This window comes from Tenrec ecaudatus, chromosome 1 (assembly GCF_050624435.1).
Source record: "Tenrec ecaudatus isolate mTenEca1 chromosome 1, mTenEca1.hap1, whole genome shotgun sequence".
NCBI classification, from domain to species: Eukaryota; Metazoa; Chordata; class Mammalia; order Afrosoricida; family Tenrecidae; genus Tenrec; species Tenrec ecaudatus.
The window spans coordinates 311949257-311969076 of NC_134530.1; the positions used below are offsets into that span (position 1 = coordinate 311949257).

The 19820-nt window shown below is 42.0% G+C and overlaps 1 protein-coding gene across 1 annotated transcript in view; it reads right to left on the minus strand.

Moving 5' to 3' along the window:
* Nucleotides 1-661: 661 nt before the first annotated feature.
* LOC142442125 (putative small intestine urate exporter) overlaps nt 662-19820 on the minus strand; it is a 41543-nt gene continuing 22384 nt past the window's right edge. Inside the window, exons 3-12 of the mRNA XM_075543498.1 lie at nt 12827-13032; nt 9834-10067; nt 9649-9736; nt 9027-9113; nt 6515-6633; nt 6232-6393; nt 3245-3377; nt 3014-3161; nt 2323-2413; nt 662-796 (exon numbers count right to left, since the gene is read on the minus strand). Of these exons, the coding sequence (XP_075399613.1) occupies nt 662-796; nt 2323-2413; nt 3014-3161; nt 3245-3377; nt 6232-6393; nt 6515-6633; nt 9027-9113; nt 9649-9736; nt 9834-10067; nt 12827-13032 (1403 nt within the window). The remainder of the gene's footprint in view (nt 797-2322; nt 2414-3013; nt 3162-3244; nt 3378-6231; nt 6394-6514; nt 6634-9026; nt 9114-9648; nt 9737-9833; nt 10068-12826; nt 13033-19820) is intronic.

Genomic DNA, 19820 nt, shown 5'->3' on the forward strand with positions numbered 1-19820 from the left:
TCTTACACTCACGGGAAGCAAGTTGTCAGATCGAGTTGAAGTGGATTCGGCTCGTACCACATTGGTCGCAATATGTTCCTGCCTCTTGTAGTGGATTCTGCCTTTAGAATCTTTCCTCCGTGGCATCTTTCATCTGGGCATCCTGCCCATGCTGAGCTTCCTGGTGACCCTGTATTCTTTCCCAGTGGATGTGAGGGGACTTGGTTTTGACGCTCTGGCCCAGGACTGCAATTTATGTGCATGGTGGTTTCCATGGTGTTGGGGTTTGTAGTGAGGACAGACACCCCAGACTCACCTCAGGGTCTTCACCCACAACTCCCCTTTTGATTTTTAGGTCTCATGTCCATAGCTCTGGCTTGTTCTTGTGTTTTGGTAAGAAACTCTCCTCTCCAGCCTGGTGCTTTTACCAGGGTGACCACGGAAAGAGGGGACAACACGAAGAAATTCAGACACACCTATGCCTTCACGAGCTCTTTATTTCCCTCTAAAGTCCCCAGGAAGACTCTTGAGTAAAACTATAGGCAAAGTCTCTCTGAGGAGATCGTGGAAACAAATACAATTCATATCGAGTCTCCAATCACTCAAGCAAGCACCAACGGGGATCCGTGAGGAAGAAGAAGGCAGAGGTGATCATATGGCTCTCATGCATCACTCTGTGAGCTCAGAAGTGGGTGACTGTCTGCTCTTTAGCCCAGTCCTGAATGTCTGCTTTGCCGAAGATGAGGTAGAAGATCAGGCCGGATACATTAATAGCAGCCGAAAGCAAGAAGACATGTCTCCAGCCCAATTCTGCATACTGGAGGCAGGAAACTGTAAGTCATTTTCTGTCACCTATTATTGACCATCATGGATCCTAACGGTTCTCCCTCCCCACTCTCTATTCCAGCCTCTGTGGACTTCCCGATGGCTCCAGCTATGCCCGGGATAAGTCTAGCTTAAGGCCATTACTCTGGCTCCTTAGCCCCTCTACTGCAACACTCCTTACCTACATGCCCATAACCTTCAGTCTCTTACTTCCTTCAGCTCCTTGAGTAAATGTTACTGTAAGCTGGTGCTCTTTATGCAGCCTACTTAATACTGATATTTTACTCGCTTCGTATGTATCCCATCTTAATCTTTTAGCATTTACTGCCATCCAATGTACCAGCAATTTGAAAAAATCAATCCTGTCATCTTTCCCCCCTAGAATACGAGTTTCATCAGGGGAAAGGACTTGCTTGGTGTTATTTCTTAGCTAGTCCGCACTTGGCCCACGTGAATGTTTGGTGCATCCCTATTGACTAGCAACATGCATGAATGATGGGCGGATAAGGTCGTCTTGAGAGTTTCGCTTTTAGGGAACTCTTTCCTCCTAGTTGGTTAGACAGTGGCTGGAAGGGGAGCAAAATTGTACAAGAAAAAAAAAAAAAGAAGCTGCGGCAACTTGATTTCATGAACTGACCTTTCTCTGTTATTCTCTCTGCATGTTCTAACTCACTAGTGGAATTCCAGAGGGACCTTAAGGAGGAGGTTCGGGCAAGTGTCCTGGGTTTCTTTTTTCATGCAAAATCTGCAGGGATCAACATCTTTAGAAAAAGTCCAAGCCATGAGATGACTTTATGTCGTATGACAACATAAAACTATGCTGCCGAAGTCACTTTGTGGTGCAGACAGTTCCTACTCTGGGCTGGCACCCAAAAGGTTGGACTCTGCTTACCGCTACCTTGGGATCAAGGTCTGGTGGCCCTTTTTGCAAAAGCAGCCATCCAAAACGGTGAGACAAAATCCTACTCTGCCACACAGACTTTAGTTACCACGAGTCACAACCGACTCAACAACCAAAGCCTTGGCTTGCTCTAAGTTCCGCTTCTAGCATGGAAAGGCTCGGCATAGCCAAATGCAACAGCCAGAGGAGTCCCTGAACTCAATCTCCGTGGGCATCAGTGGGAGTGGCTGGCCACTGGCTACTCCACTGTCATTTACGCAGCACCTCACGCCTTCATTCTGTCGATATTGGTTGGTGACCACATCATCCTGTGTTGCCTGACATCTTTACCGTCCTGCAGCCCAGGACATCTCTCAGTTCTTAGAAGAAGTCCGAAAATACAAATTCATCACGCTGATTCCTCCTCTCTGCACACTCTGGTAATGTGCCAATTTCCCTAGATGACCAGAGCCTAGGGTAGACATGAGAGTGTTTGGAGCGCCTGTGATGCTTTAGCTTCCGGTTGAGCTCCATTGAGGAAGACAAAAATACCCTTAACCTGATGTCTCACAACCTCAGGAGGTCCGGTACATCCTCTTGGCAGTTTCCCTCCTAAAGATCATGACATATCACCTCACCTGATTGAGGAAAAATCCAGACACTGTGGGAGAGATGGCCCCAGCTGTGTGTGCAAAGACTTGTGACAGTCCCTTGAGGAAGCCAGTGTATCTGTGAAAGAGCAAGAGGGAGACACAATTCTCCTGTGAGCAAAGAGTAACTCAGACGACCTGTTGCAACTCTGGCCTGATCTCAGTTCACTCTCTGAAGATTAAACCTGTTCTGTATTGCCTTGAAAGAACATTGGAAGCTAGACGTGGAAGTTCAGCCATCTCTACGCTCTTCTTCTTCGGTTGTACCGTATCCATCAGGTTATGTAAGCACGGTAAGGTGCTCTGGTCACATAATGAATTATGTTGGGCTTCCAAGCCCAAGGTTAGCAATTTGAAACCACCAGCCCATCATCTTCGGGAGAAAGATGAGGCTTGAGACTTCCCTATAGATTTACCGTCTTGGAAACTCACCCACAGGGCCAGTTCTCCTCTGGCTGCGAGTCAGAATTGACTCGGTGAGTTTGGAAGGTGGGTTTTCTTGAGGTGTTAAGCATGTGTCTCCGGAACCCTTCTTTTTGTCAGACAGACCCTGTGCTCCTGCCCCATTCATCAACGGAGAAATATTGGTTTCTGTTATTTCTCATGTCATATTTTCATCAGAGTGAGAGAGCTGGAACGATACTCCATTTACGTAAGGATGAGACAAAGAGGTCCCTACCGAGGAGCAATATCCAGGATGTTCACCAGGGCTCCCGAGTCACAGAGGCTGCTGAGGCCGGGAGAGAGGATCAGGAAGGCCACGGTGGTGCTGGCGCTGGATCTGACCCAGTACAGGGACACCATGAGCATGGAGGGGAGAAGAGCTCCTGAGGGGAAGGGCAGATTTAGAGTAAGCAGGGGGCGTCTCTCAATATTCCACATCCACTCCCATAATTGGCTCGCTCCTTACCGATGGCAGTGAAGAGCTTCCTTATGGTGATAAGTCTGAGGATTTTTCTGGAGAGGAGAAAATCAGCCAATAGACCTCCGAGAATAATGCAAATGAAGCCAGATATAAACGGCAGGGCAGACACAATTCCACTCTGAAAACCAGAGAGGAGGTGAGACAGTTTCTCAACCCCAATTCACCTGGATCCAGACTGATCCCTGGACCGATTATCCACACCTATGATTTTTCCCTTCGTGTCCATCACTTTTCATACAAATCCAGTGTTGTATTGAATCAGTGATGTTTTAGAGCCTGGGGGAAAATGCATATGACTCTATTTGTATTTGAAGATGACTAATGGGCTTGTCAAGGGAGAGATAAGTCTTTCTATGCTCATAAACAGTTACAGGCTTGGAAACTTAGTGGGGCAGTTCTAGCCTATCCTTGATTTTATCCTGCTGAGTCAGGATTGATTCAATAGTGGTGAGTATGGACTTTTCACATATAGAGAGAGCACTTAGAAATAGTTATTAATAAGACTCAACACAGTGGAAAAGTAGACAAAGAATATGAACGGATAATTTTGAGAAAAGAAAAATAAATGGCTGGTAAACAATTGAAACCTGGTAACAGAAACACAAAGTGAAACTACAGATAGATATAAATTATCATGGAATTGATTGGCAAAATTCTAAATATGTTTAGCATGTTTTGTGTTGCTGTTCTCGGGAAATGGGGCCTCTCAATTATGAGTAGGCATCTGTGGATGGGGATCCTCCAAAAGTATACATGGGAGTTTAACTCTGTAACTATAATATGACACTGATTGGAACTATGGGTTTTCTTCTGTCATTTTAATGAGGTCATACAGAATGAGGTGGGTCCTAAACCTAATCCCTTCTGAATGTTGTCTTCTAAAATGGAAAATCAAACAGGAAAAGGGACACATACAGAGCAAATAAAGACATGGGACAATTTATGAGCCAAAGAGTGCCACACAACACCCAGGGTCACAGAGAAGGAAAAAGTCTCTCTTCTGCCAATGCCTTGATTTGAACTTGTAGTCTCAAAAATTGTGAGATGATAAATTATTTTCTATGAAGCCACTCCTTACGGTATTTCTGCTTTTGTCTTTAATGACAGTACTAGATAACTAAGGCGGGGGGCCTATAACAACCTAAATAAGTATAAAAATTTATACTTATGTACTCCTTGATTCAAAAATCTAATATGTGGAAATGTTCACCACAGAAAGAGCTTCACAATTGCCTAATGACAAATGATTGTAATTTCCATTGCAAGATCCCCCAAAAGAATAGAAACAAACCAAATATTTCTCAGTAAAAATGATTCTTATCTACCAATATTAAAGATATCAAAAGGATAAGTAGCAAAATAATAATGTTTAAATTACATCAGCATACACAGCATATACTATTTTGTGGGAAAGGAGTTGAGAAAATAAAATTGAGCTTTCGTGTATGCTACCATTTTTGTAAAGAATGTAAAAGTATATAAGAAATTAATGTAAAATATAATTAAGAGTTGGCTGGGTCCAGAAATTAAAATAGACTGAGAACAAGGTAATTGTAAAAATTTCAATCCAAACTTTTAAAGATAGCTTTTAAAATGTTGAACTCTGTTAGTAGACTAGCCATTCAAACTCCACATTAAGATTCTTTTGGAGAAAGTGCAAGTCAGATTTTTGTCTCGGGGGAAAAAGAGACCATCAGTTGTTTGGTCGGACTCAAATGAGGGGAAGGGTTTAAATGTTTTTCCTTTTACACTCAACCTTCATTTTCCCACGTCTTGGCTTTGAGGATGGGCAATTCTTCCACCAAGCCTCACAGTAGAGTCAAAATATTCCCAATAGCAAGTCTCAGGCTGTCATCCCACAGTCCTGACTTCCTACCTCTCTGGAGCTCCTGTAACCTGATTCTCTTGTTGAAGCTTCTGGTTTCACTGGCTGCTACAAGCCCTCCCAACCCCATCCCCTTTAATTGCACAAGTGCATCTTTCTGACCTCACGACTTCCATACTGACCCTGCTTCTCCACAGACTCTGACCACTGGCAGGTCACTTCCTCCTGGCTACTGAAAACTTTTCCTTAAAGGAGGCCAGTCAGTCTGAGAAATCTGCTCTTCGAACAAAGACTGAGCGTGTAACAGCGATTCCATAACCTTGTGAATAATCAGTAACCTTGATAGTATTTTTTTCTTCCATGAAAATGTATTTCATGTGAAACACAAAGTACACATCATGCAAATGAGTGAGGCATGACCACAGTCACAATGGTGCTGCAAGCTACAACCGAGCACAACAAAGTAAACATTTAGTAAAATAAAGCTGTAAGGTGATGCGACGTTTTTTTTATCCAGAAGGGCAAAAAACCATGCTATTAAATATTGTAATGCCACTTTTGTGTCTCCTTTCCCAGTTTTGTGCCATAAATCTATCCAGAAGATAGCCCAGGATTGGGTAATAAATGCCTCATTCTTTAACATAAAGTAATCACGAATTGGAGCTCACTCAAATGCAAAGAACAACCACGAAGGTAGTCAGAGCATCCATTCATTTTGTAAAGTTTCATAGTGTTGTACACACATATAAATCCTAAATGAGGTTTTATGTCCTCTCCATTGTATTTTATTCATAACTTATCTTCTTTAAACTTGTCTATCACAGGTATTTCAAAGCCAGGATTTATTTTAAGCACCGGTTGCTCGTGCCTTGTTTAGCCAACATTGGATAATCCAATAGAAACATTTTGCATAAATCTTTTAAAAACATGACATTCGATGAATATCAAGATGATCTTGAAACACATACCAACCTACCTCAATAAGCACCAACTCACATGGAGATCAATCACAATGGAAATGAACCCTTTTGCATTGGTTACATGAGGGTCATTTCAGATCAGTCTTCTGATTTGGGGGTCACAGAGATGGAGTATCGCACAATCACGCATCCAACAGAAGAACATATGGAGATTTCTCTGTACTTACATCTGTGAGGCTGGCTTGAAGTACAGAGTTGATGTATGTCGGCGTGTATGCCATCATGATATAAAAAGGCCAATTATGACAGAAGTAAAAGACTAAAATGGCCCAAAGTGGCAAGGATTTGATCATCGCCTTGATGGGAAGAGACCAGCCTGGAGAAGAATCCTGGAAGAAAGCACATATCAATGTCTACTCCATCCGAGACTGGAGTCCTCTCCACTGCACGCTACATCACAGACATTCAGGCAGACATAGCAGGAAATGACAGGGAAGTCGTTCAATGTACCTGATCTGCTAATGCGCACACAATGTACTCCTTCTCACCGGTGCTGATAAAGGGATGACTCGTGGGATCATCGTAAACCAGAGGAAACCAGAGAAGACAACAGATGCAGCCAACTCCACCTAGAGAGAGAGGATCCAGCCGTGTGCATGGAATTCAAGGTCTTCCTTCCTTTCCACTCGGCTCTGAGACGTGATGCCTCTACTCAAAAGAAAGACTACCCTCAATTCTTTAGCCTCCTTGCACTTACATCAATCATCTCATGCTCTTACCTTATGTGGAAGGCCATTCCCAACCGGGTCATTTTGGCCTTGACCAGATAGCTTAACCCTTTGAAGAGTACATAGAACTGTTTATAACCTAGACCATAAAGAATTGTTGTGTTTCTCTTTGTCCTCTTGGATCTTGGTAAGTGCTGTGGGAAGAGCATGTCCCAGCTCGCCAGCTCTACACGGGAGATGAGCTACATGAGCTTCCAAGCTTCCAAACATCCCACAGCATGGTGAGAACAAATCATTGTTGATTTAAAACACTCTGTTGTGGTGTTTGTTTGTTTTTTAAGTCCTGTTATTGAGTTGTAACAAAATGCTACTATTCTTGCCACCTGTGCTTAAAATTGACCTGCCTGACTAAGGGTCAGTCAAAACCCCCACTTCTTGGCATGCTTTCGAAAAGTTCTGTTCGTTATTCAATATTCCCATTACTATCACATTTCTGAAAGAACCTATGACTTCATGATACTATGAAATGTTATGTGCAACCGACTACCCGGACAGATTTGACTCACCTTAAACCTTTTTTTAGCAGGATCTTGAGAAAAAGTTAAGAGCTCTAAGTTGCTTTTGTTGGCTTGTTGTTTGTATATTTATTCATAAATACCATTGAAAAGTACAATAAATCAGACTACTAGATTTTGAGATTATAAGGCTACAGAGACAAATATTTTGCCATCAAGAAACTTAAAACTGAGAAGGAATGAATAGATAGGAAAATTAGTGAATTCCACATTAGCATTTGAGGATTTAAGTACTCATTAAACACAGATGTCATGGTCCCATTGTGTACATGCTACTTACCATTTTTCAAAGTGGTGATCAAGTCTCTCTCAGTACTCAGTACTCTCAGTGCCTGCCCCCTTTTTTTTTGTAATTCTTCTTTAAAAATAATTTTATTGGGAGCTCTTACAAATATCATAACATTCCATGGTTCAATCCCATCAAGCAGTTAATGTGCAATTGCTACCACAGTCAGTTTCAAAACATTTTCTTTCTTCTTAAACTCCTTGATTTCAGCTCCCTTTATCCCGCTCCCCGCTCCCCGCTCCCCGCTGCTCCCCGCTCCCCGCTCCTCCCTCCCCCCTCCTCATCAAGACAGAACTTTTGGAAGCAGATGTCTTCAATAAATCAAATAGTACACTTTCTTTTTTTTCTGGCAAATTTGTTAACCTGGTATTACAAGAATGTAGGACCTTTGCTAGTGAAAAGGTTCTTTAGTCTAAAGAATGCAGGAATTTGCAGGTGGCATTTCACATAGATAATACCTCAAAATCAACCAAACAAGCCATGGCTGAGAACAACAGCTGCATTGCAAAAAGTACTGATTACAGGTAAGATTGTGAAGTAGTAGACTATTCACGAAGGAACACTCCAGGTGCATTTGGGACATTTCTGCACCATCGGTTTGCATACCACGCACACTATTGAGCTTTTTCTCGGCCTGCCCTGTCCAGCAACATCTATTGGTTTATTCTCCACTCTTTACATTCAGTGTTGTACCTCCAGTTTGCTCACATTCCTATGATATTTTAGTTATTGTAATAATTGGATGAAAAGAAAATATGGCATGAATGAGTGTCATTTAAAGTGCAATCTTATTTATTAGATAACATTTTCAGCGCATTAAGGTAAAAAGGACCCTGAGTCCTTGTGGGCTCAGTTTAGAAGCACTAAATAATATAACTTCTAAAAATAAAATATAGGAATAAGAACTCACTGCCACTGAGTAAATTCTAACTCATAGCAACCCTGTAAATCAACATTGGCTCAATAGTAGTGAGTTCATGATACTATGCTTAAAATTATTAGCCTTATTCTAATTAAACTCTTAGGCCACTGAGTGTATGTGTCATTTTGACAGCAAGCAAGACACCATGTGATTCACTCTGAACATTTATCAACTTTGATTCTATAAGGAGTCTGGTGACATGGTGGTTATGCATTGTGTTGCTAACCTCAAGGTCAGCAGTTAGAAACCACCAGCCACTCCGAGGGAGAAAGATAAGGCTTTCTACTCCTGTAAAATTGTACAGTCTCGGAAACCCACAGGCTCAGTCCCACCCTGTCCTATAAGGTTGCTAATGACTCCGAATCGGCTCAATGGCAAATGTGAGTTTTGGTTACATAGACTTCCAGATATATAAGGATTTTGCTAACCATGGCAACTTCCAAGCAAACAAACAAAAAGACCCTGCACTATCTGCCATCAAATAAACACAAATTTGAAAAGCAAAACTCACCAAAGATGTAGAAAGTGTAAGGCCATCCTATGGTCTGGCAGAGGAGACCACCAACAGCAAAGACAGTGAAGGATCCCAACAGTGCCCCTAATACAAGATGCAAGCATGTTCTAGGTGAAGAGGTCAACTTGTGCTTCCTACAGACTGACCCCTTTAACAAAGCTGAGCTGTGTTGTGATTAAAAATATGATCTTTAATTCAGACTATCTCGATTCAAATCGTATTCCTTCATCAGATAATTGTGATCTTGGACAAGGAATAACTAATCAATAGATCTCTTTGCGTCTCAATATGTGAAATGGTAATAATTATATATAGTTGACTCCTTATGTTGTTCTGAGACAACAATCAAATAATATTCGTGTAAAGTATGTACACAATATGTGTAAATACATACACAATACAAAGTATGTACACAATACATGTAAAGTATGTACACAAAGTTTTGGAACATTTGAGTCATTCAGTTATGACTAAAAGGGACAGTGTAGGATAGCTGTTTAAATTAGGAACTATGGAGACAGAGTACTCCACTTGGGATACAAGGTTGGGCTCTCTTGACATGCCATTGAAGAATTTTCTTGGACAGTGCATGTAAGGTGAGGATTAGGATTTCATTTACCTGATGCAGCAATGGTGATGAGTTGACTCCTTTCCAATGGAGGAGCCCATTTGACCCAAATTGAATACTGACCTGTTGTTACCATAACCTAAAAAAAGAAAGAAAGAAAGAAAGCAGTCATTCTAGTATGCCAATATACCTTCTGGGTTCTGTATTCCACTCATACTTGGAAGACATCTGGATACCTGGGCTATGCCTTGGACCACCCGAATTACAATGAGCAGTGCCACGCCAGTACCAGCGACCAGTGGAATGAAGATGGTCAAAACCGAGGAAATGAACAAGCCAGCGCCCACCACACGTTTGGCGCCAAATATTCCAGCCACGTAACCATTACAGATTGGAGCCAGGAAGGCGCCATAGTTCAGAGAACTGAGAATGATTCCCTGGATTTCAGGACTCCAGTCATACACAGGGCCCTAAAGAACAAAGAGAATCTCATTATGTATTTGTCTTTGGTTAGAGAGATGACAGTTTTTATTGTGAGATCCTAAAAGGCAAAATAATAATAGTAATAATAATGAGTTCTTTCCGTTATCTCTCCTCAATGCCTCTCCTGTACCAATCGCATTTAATAAAAACTAAATATGTGCTCAATTCCCTCTTTCAACTCACCATCACATAATTCACCCACAAATTAAAACATGTAGAAAGAAAGTTTATAAAATAGTCAGCAATATAAGCAAGGTAATGTTTTTAAGTAAAAGAAATAAACAGAAAGTAGCTAAAACCCTGTGAAATTTATTTGTAGAAATTTTGATCACACAAAAGTTGTGCACCATATTTATTCTGTCTACACTGAGTATCCAAGATGCTGGGCTACACATAGAAGAAGGCAGCATTAGGATTAGAGGAAGACTCATTAATAACTCATAATGTGTTAGTCTGGGTAAACTAGGGAAACAAATCCACAGAAACTCATATCTATATGAGAGAGTTTTATATAAAAGGTAAGCTTACATTAAAAAAGCTTCCCAACTAAGTGCTTTCCAAGCCCATAATAAATCCAACATTAGCCCATATGTCCGACACCAATCCACAAAGTCCTCCTCTATCTCACAAAACAGACGCAATGATGCTGACTGCAGGAGGAAAACCGAGTCAGTGAATGTGTAAGCATCTCAGCACTGGCAGGAGTCTCCATATGCCTACTCCAATACCCAGGGCTGCATCAGGGTAGGTCCATGTGGCTTCTCCTTGGGGATGTCTTGCAGGAAGTGAGCTTTTCCAGCTGAAGCAGGGAACTGGCTAAGGCAGCTGCACCCTGGTCCAACCATCAGAAAGCAAGAGACCCAAGGACTAGAACGGCGAGGTTCACCGAGCCATTTATCTCTCTGCCCTTCAATTAATCCCGCATGTGTTTATCGGCCAGGTTGGCACAATAAAACTTAACTACCTCAATCCTCCCCTTGCCAACTTGGCACCTGTACATAATTTTTTAGCCTAACAATTGCAGTTAAGCAACACCTACACCTTAATCCTATAACCCTATGAATATCTCCCCCCACCTGTGAAAGTTTGTAAACCAACAACTTCATGCCATTGTCCCCCCAATTTGGGTATCCAATTTCTATACTGCCCACTCACATCAACCCAGTGCTCTGAGGAGACAATCGCATTTTTTGACATGAAGAATCTTCCTTCTAGTTGGAACCCTGTGAAGTCTGCATCCGTAAGCAAAGTAAAATCGGGACAGGCCATCCATAAAGTCAGCAACAACATGTAGCAGTTCACAAGCTCGAAACTCACTTCATCTGGTCAGGTTCTGGTCAACTCAATGTGGGCTGCCTCACGCAGCCTCCACAGGGTGTCCATTGGTTGCCTTGCCTTTAGACCATGGGCTCTCACCAATACTCAACAAGCCTAGCCTCCTCGTGCTAGGTCATGAACCTTAGACCAATCAACCTGCTCTCATCTTTTCCTCTTTTTCCTGTAAACCAAGTCCACAGGTGTCAGTGACCAAACTCAATCCGTCTCTCTTTTGCTGCATTTCTCCCACTTCCACCCAACAAGTAAATCCAGGTGGTCACCTAGCAAGCATCTCAGCCTGCCCAGAGGCTCCCTTTAACATTCAGTCCTAGAGAGGAATTTTCTTGATGGTTCCAGATTTTTTTCCAGCTTCCGGTAATGACCACTGGTTCCTGAGTACTCCAGAGCATATCTTTTCAAAGCTTTGTTTGCAGGTGTGGCCTAAACCCATCTTAAGATCAAATGTCAATGGCTGAAAGTAAGTGGGCTTACAAACTTTCTATTTTCATACTTCTCATATTCTTTCCACAAAACAACCAAATAAACAGTGTGACTTTATCTGATTTTGGGCTAACCGAAGGAGAAAAAGTACCATGAGGGAGAGGTTAAACAATCATCTACTCTCCATCTTATGATTTGCTTCTCCAGTACAATCTCGCTTGCTGAAAAGCAAGAGAACGTGGAGTACCAGATAAACAAATAAATATGTCTTGAAGGATGTATAGTCAGAATGTTTCTCAGAAGCAAAGATGATAAGGCTTTGTCTCACATACTTTGCACAAGTTATCAGGAAGTTCAGTGCTTGGACAAGATCATCAGGCTTGGTAAACTGGAGGTCAGCAAAATGGGTTGACACCTGGTTTCCAAACTGGTCTTAAACATAACCACAGTTATGTGGGTAGGACAATGTGTCATATTGCTGTCCATTGAGGTCCTACGGGTTGGAGCCAACTCAAAGGGTTCTGATGACAACAACAACATAGGGTCATATGAGGAGGCTTAAAAAAAGTCATGGGGAAAGCCAATCATATTTTAATTCCATTACAAATATGCATCCATTAGATTATCTAAAACCTACCAACCCACGGCTGTTGAGTCGTTCCAAATTACAGTTACCAACATATAGGGTTTCTGAGGCTGTAAATATTTATAAGAAATGACAGTCTCATCTTTCTCCCATAGAGTGGCTGGTGGGTTTGAGCCACTGACTTTGAGGTTAACAGTATCCTTCTGTTTTTCTAACTAAGTCCTGGTTACACACACACACACACACACAAATCAACATAGCATCTTAGATACCGTGATCCTTGTGTTATCCCGGACACCCAGAAAATATTTTCCGTCTAAATGCATAATGTATTTTGTTTAAGTAACCCTTTAAATCAACCTGTTTGGGATAAAGCAAGAATCCACAGTTGCCTACACTTACCAGTGCTGTAAATTCCATTAGCGTCCCATTCCTTTCAGACTGGGAGTCAGTGGAGGGTCTGTCTGTGGAGGTGTTGGGAGGACTAGATGCGGTCGTATGGTTCACCATGGCTGGGATGGCAATGCTCATGTTCAGTTGTTGAGTATAAATTGTGAAATTACAGAGCTGCAAAATGAGGGCCAGCCCATAACGGACAGCACAAAATCCTAAAATAAGAAGACACAGAATATCTTAGCATAAGAATACTCTTCTCATGTCCAGAAAGAAAATCTTGCTGCTGAGGAGGAAAAAAAAAATGAAAATGATTAGGGCAAAGAATGTACAGATGTGCTTTATACAGTTGATGTATGTATATGTATGGATTGTGATAAGAGTTGTATGAGCCCCTAATAAAATGTTTTTTTTTTAAAGAAAAAGAAAATCTTGCTGTCTGTTTCTGAGTCAGAAATACAAGGAAGGCTGACTCTGCAATAGTTCTCTGGGAGGCAAGGGTTGAAGTCGTTCCCTCAGAAGGTTGCTCTGTAGGAGACTGAAAATGGGTGTGAAGTTAGTCAGAGAATGTATTGAGGAAAAGTTTACTGTGTTGAGTCCAAGAAAATTCTGACATGATTGGAAATTTAAAGAGGTAGATTTAGAGAAACAATTGGCTGAAAGCAAAGGTTGATTGCATGTGAATAGTGAGAGAGAAAGTTGGATGAGGGCAATGAATGTATAGATGTGCTTTACCCAACTGAAGTATGTATGGATTGTGAAAAGAGTTGTAGGAGCCCCTAAAAAAATGCTTTCAAAATAAAGAGAGAGGGAGAAAATTGTTTAAAGTTACTCCCACCGGGTTCAAGTAGGAAGAAAATGTTTGAAAATGATGATGGCAACAAATGCACAAATGTGCTTGACACAATGGATGTACGTATGGATTGTGATAAGAGTTGTACAAGCCCCAAATAAAATGATTAAATAATAATAGTAATAATTACTCCCACATAATAAGAGCACCCACGGTAAACAAGAAGCAAGGTGAATGCATTGCCATATTTGTACTTTTTAGGTGCTGTTGCGTTGAACCCAACTCACAGTGACCTTATGGACAACGGAGTGAAACACCACCGGTCTTGTGTGCCTCCTCACAATTGTTCTTCTGTTTGCGCCCATCACTGCAGCCACTGTGTCCATCCATCTTGTCGAAGGCCTTCCTCTTTTTGGCTTTCCCTCCACTTCACCAAGCTCAATGTCCCACTTCACGGACCGGTCTCTCCTGACGACATGTCCAAAATATGTGAGCCAAACTCTTGCCATCCTTAAATATAAGGACTTTTCTAGCTGCACTTTCTCCAAGACAGATCTTTTTGTTCTTTTGGCGGTCCGTGATCCTTGCAATATCTTCTCCAGCACCATATTTCACAAGCACTGATTTTTCTACAGTCTTCTCTATTCCGTGTCCCACTCTCACATGCATGAGGTGATTGAAAATGCTATGGCTTCCTCCATTCTTTTTTTTTCCCAATCATTTTATTGGGTGGTCATACAACTCTTATCACAATCCATCCATCCATCCATTGTGTCAAGCACATTTGTACATTTGTTGCCATCATCATTCTCAAAACATTTGCTTTCTACTTGAGCCCTTGGTATCAGCTCCTCCTTTTTCCCTTCCCTCCACTCTCCCCCCACCCCCATGAACCCTTGATAATTTATAAATTATTATTTTGTCATATCTTACACCATCCGACGTCTCCCTTCACCCACTTCCCCGCTGTCCATCCCCCAGGAAAGAGGTTATATGTAGATCCTTGTAATCTGTTCCCCCTTTCTCCCTCACCCTCCCTCCACCCTCCTGGCATCGCCACTCTCCCCACTGGTCCTGAAGGGCTCATCTGTCTGATGCCACATTCTTCTTCCTATAATCCAATTTCTCTGATGATTTGCTCAGCATACAGATTGAATAGATATGGTGAGAGGATGATACAACCCTGGCACACCTCCTTCCTGATTGTAAACCCTTATTCTGTCCTCACAGCTCCATGTACAGTTTCTGCGTGAGCACATGAGGTGTTCTGGAATTCGGATTCCTCTCAAGGCTGGCCATAGTTTGTGATGAACCACACAGTTGAAAGGATTTGCATCGTCACTAAAACACAAGTGAACATCTTTCTGGTATGCCCTACTTTCAGCCAAGACCCAGTTGACTTCAGCAATGATATTCTTTCTTCCATGTCCTCTTCTGAATTAGGCCTGAACCTCTGGCAGCTCCCTGTCAGTGTATTTCTGCAACCATTGTTGGAGGATTCCTCCACTCCCCCTCAAAAAAAGTCTTACACATGATGTCAATGATGTTGTTCTTATTTTGAGCATTCTGTTGGGTCACCTTTCTTTGGAATGGGTATAAATATGGATCTCTTCCAGTCAGGTGGCTAAGAAGCCATACTGGTCCATTTCAGCTAACTGGCGCCTAAATTATGGATCTTTACCTTGCCCATTTCCTGTTTGACAACTTCCAATTTTCCTAGGTTCATACTTTGCCCATTCCAAGGTTCAGTTATTAATTGATCTTTGCAGCTTATTCTGAGTGGTGCCTTGTCAGCAAATGAAACTCCTGAAAACTTTATTCCTACACTTACTCCACCCAAGTCAACTCTACTTTGAGAAGGCAGCTCTTCCTCAGTCGTATTTTCAGTACCTTTTCCAACCTGAAGAGTTTATGTTCCCACACAATCTCTGACAATATTCTGCTTCTACCCTTCAGGTTTTCAGTAACTGAAAATGATTCGGTGCTATTCATACGGTTTCCTTTGGTCCTCAGAAGAGGACAGTTTATTCCTCCTTTATACTCTGTTTTTAGTCACAAAACTACACGGGAACCTATTCATTTTGGTGACCTTGCTGATATTTGAAATACCGGTGACATAGTCTCCAGCATCACAACAACACACACCACCACAGTACAACAAGTTTACAGACCAGTAGGGGTCACAAAGAGTGCACTCACTGAAATAACACACACACATATAACACTATGAAACGATAAGATTGTGTTTTAAACATTCTAGTATCATTCAATCTTGAATATACCACTCATGTTTCTGGACATTTCCAGAATTAAATTCTTACTTTCATCATACTTGTTATTATATAATAAAGGTAGAAACCATGACCAAGAAGTCATGGATCAAGTTTGGTATTACCCTAGTAATCAGAAAATAAACTATTGAAATGGTGCATTTGTTCTGGGACTTTTGGAGATCTTGGAATTAAAGCAGTGAACTTTCTTGTAACTGATCTGTGCCCAATTATGTTCTGAATTATAACATTGACTATCCTTTCATTGGGTTTTATTGTATTTTCTTGTGTAATAGGCCTTTTTTAATTGATGACTTAATTCATTTTACTAACACACCGATTCCTCACTTAACGACTATCTCATTATCCGTCATTTTTCATTTATGACAATAGGAAAAAAAGAAATCTACTATGCCAAGTGGCAAGGCAAAAGTAACACTGGGCTGTGATGTTTAAGGTTGTGTGTCAATGTTACTGGGCTGTGGGTCTCAGTGATTTGGTAATTATTTAATTTGGTAGTTAAGCAATGGTGTCATATGGCAGTTAAGTAATGTTGTAATTTGGTAGCTATGAAATGATGTACTTACACTCCATTTTGTGATCCGGTGTGGTCATCCTGTAAGTGGTGTGCAAGACTGCAGGCCATTTTGATTTGGACTTAGCCTTAGCTAAATAAAATCTCTGTGCCGAGCATCACAGAAGTTCAAACAAGAGTGCGGAATGTTCATTACCACTTACAGCCTGTTTGGGGTCAATTTGACTCCTTCAGCTTTCCTGGTCATAGCATAAGGAGCATAGATAAGGAGCAGACATTTGGAATGGAAACATCAAGATTAAGGGATTATAGCATTCTTTTTATGTACTCACTATGCTTCATGATGCTGTGTAACCTGCTATACATTTTAAGAATAATAGCCCTGCAGAGAAACAGCAAGGGGAGCAAAGCAATGAAGTCCCCTGGGATTACCAAAAAAACAAACAAACCTGTGGGGCTAGAGTTTGTCACCCCATCAGACTTGATTGGAAAGCACTCCTAAAGGTCAACAAATAGACCTTGAACTATTTATATGCTTGTCAATTTTGTTGTTGTTGTTTTCTTTTCTTTTGTTGCTTTGTTTTGCCTCTGTCTTGGTTTTTTTGTTGTTGTTTTTTTTAAATACTTTTATTGGGGGCTCTTACGTCTCTTATCACAATCTATACATTCATCCAGTGTGTCAAGCACATTTGCGCATATGCCGCCATCATCATTTTCAAAGCATTCTCTTCCACTTGAGCCTCTGATATCACCTACCCATTTCTTCCCCCTCCCTCCCTCCCCCAGCCACACTCCTTCCCTCTCCAACCCTTGATAAGTTAAATCTAACATCATCCACATCTAACATCATCCTGTCACACCTCGCCCACTTTTCCATTAGTTATCCCCCTGGGAGGGGGTTCTAGATTGATCCTTGTGATCAATTCCCCCTTTCTCCCCCTACCTTCCCCTAATCCTCCTAGTTTCTCTACTCTCCTTGTTGGCCCAGAGGGGTTTCCTGTATTGCAGGCTCTGATCTGTAGCAGTGTACATTACATGCTCTGGTCTAATCCAATTTGAAAGGTAGAATTGAAAGGTAGAACTGAGGTCATGATAGAGGGGTGAAGGAAGCACCAAAGAACTAGAGGAAAGTTGTGTGTTTCATCAGTGCTATACTGCACCCTGACTGGTTCACTTCCTCCCTGTGAACCCTCTGTGAGGGGATGTCCAATTATCTACAGATGGGCATTGGGTCTCCACTCGTTGCACCTCCCCCGACCCCATTCACTTTGTGTGTGGTTTTATCTTGGGTCTTGGATGCCTGATACCTGATGCCATCAACACTTCATGATCACACAGGCTAATGTGTTTCTTCCATGTGGGCTTGGTTGCTTCTCAGCTAGATGGCTGCTTGCTTATCTTCAAGTCTTTAAGACCTCAGATGCTATACCTTTTGATAGCCAGGCACCATCAGCTTTCTTCACCACATTTGCTTATGCACCCACTTTGTCTTCAGTGATCATGTCCCGAAGGTGAGTATCACAGAATGCTGCATTGTTAGAACAAAGTGTTCTTGTGTTGAGGGAGTACTCTAGTCAAGGCCCGATGTCCATCTGCAACCTTAATTCTTAACTCATAGACATGAGTACATAGCTCTATTCCCCTCTCATTATATATGTATTTACATATATACATTCCTGTATTTAGGCCTCTATAGATGTCCTTTGCCTCCTGGTTCTTTCCTCTATTTCCTTTTATTTTCCTCTTGTCTAGCCATCATGTTCAGCCTTCATTCGGGTTTAGTAATTCCTCGCTGCTACATTGCCCTTGATTAAGCCCCACTAGGAAGCCTATGACCTTCCTTCCATTGATTATAGTTCAACTGTTGTTCCCTAGTCCCTGGGCTGGTTATCACACACACCCTTCCTTTCTCCCACCTCCCCTTCTCCTGTATCCCACCCCCTGAACCATTGGTCCTGTTCTTTTCATCTCCAAATTATTTATCCCACCTATCTCATCTAGATAGACATGTAGATACATTAATAAGTGCAAAAACCTGGCAAAGCCAAATAAAACAACCAAGGAAGTCAAAACCCACAAAACGCTGACAACAAAATCAAAATACCAGTAACAAAAAAGAAAGCCACTGACAAAAATGGAAAAGCCTAGTTCAAGGTCTGTTTGTTGGTCCTTACCAGTGTTTTCCAGTCAAGTCTGACAGGGTGCCACACTCTGTCTCCAAAGTCTATTTTTTATATTCCCGCAGGAGTTTCATCACTCTGCTCCCCCTGCTGCTCTGCTGCATGCTCCCAGTGCCTCGACTCAGCATGATTGAACCAGACTGTGCACTATTCCCACATTGTGTCTCCAGTGCTGTCTCCCGCAGTGCCATGGTTCAGTGAGGGGTGCTGTGTCATGTGGTGGGGCTGGTCCTACCGTCCTCCCTGTGCGTTGTCTGCTCTGAGCAAGAACATCATCCTTGGGGCTCAGTGGGCCAGGATGTCCTCTCCTCCCTCTCCATTCTATTTCTTTATCCCGTGTGTTCTAATCCGACTTGCCTCTCTCCCCAAGCTGTAGCCCGAGTGCTGGCCTCTGAAGTTCATTCTTCTGGGGGGGGGGTGTCCACATAGTTGGGGTGCTCTGTCTTGTTTTTGTGCTTACTATTGTCTCTGTATGTCTAACTAAATAAGATAGGAGGGATAAAGAATCCAGAGGAGAAAACAGTGTGACTGACAGTTCTGGGGGACACTGGAGAGGGAGAGGCAGGGGGAAAGGAAGTGGATGTTAGGAAACTTAGGGGCAAGAGAATAAGAAGTGATCTAAAATTGATGGCCAGGAGGGTGTAGGATGCCTGGTAGGGCTTGATCAATGGCAATGTAACCGAGAGGAATTACTGAAACCCAAATCAAGGCTGAACATGATAGTGGGACAAGAGGAAAGTAAAAGGAAATAGAGGAAAGAAATAGAAGGCAAAGGGCATTTACAGAGACCCAAATACAGGCAAGTACAGATGTAAATATAGTTTTATTTAATGATAGGGAAATGGATTGATGTACATATATTTATAGGTTTAGTATTGTGGTAACAGACAGACACTGGGGCTCTACTCAACTACTCTCTCAATACAAGAACATTTTGTTCTAATAACTCGGCATTCCATGATGCTCACCTTCCTGACAAGATTGCTGAAGACAAAATGCGTGTGTAAGCAAATGTGGTAAAGAAAGCTGATGGTGCCCAGCTATCAAAAGATATAGCATCTGCGGTCTTAAAGGCTTGAAGTTAAACAAGCGGCCATCTAGCTGAGAAGTAACAAAGCCCACATGGAAGAAGCACATCAGCCTGTGTGATCACAAGGTGTCGATGGGATCAGGTATCAAAGAACAAAAATCATATCATTGTGAATGAGGGGGAGTGCAGAGTGGA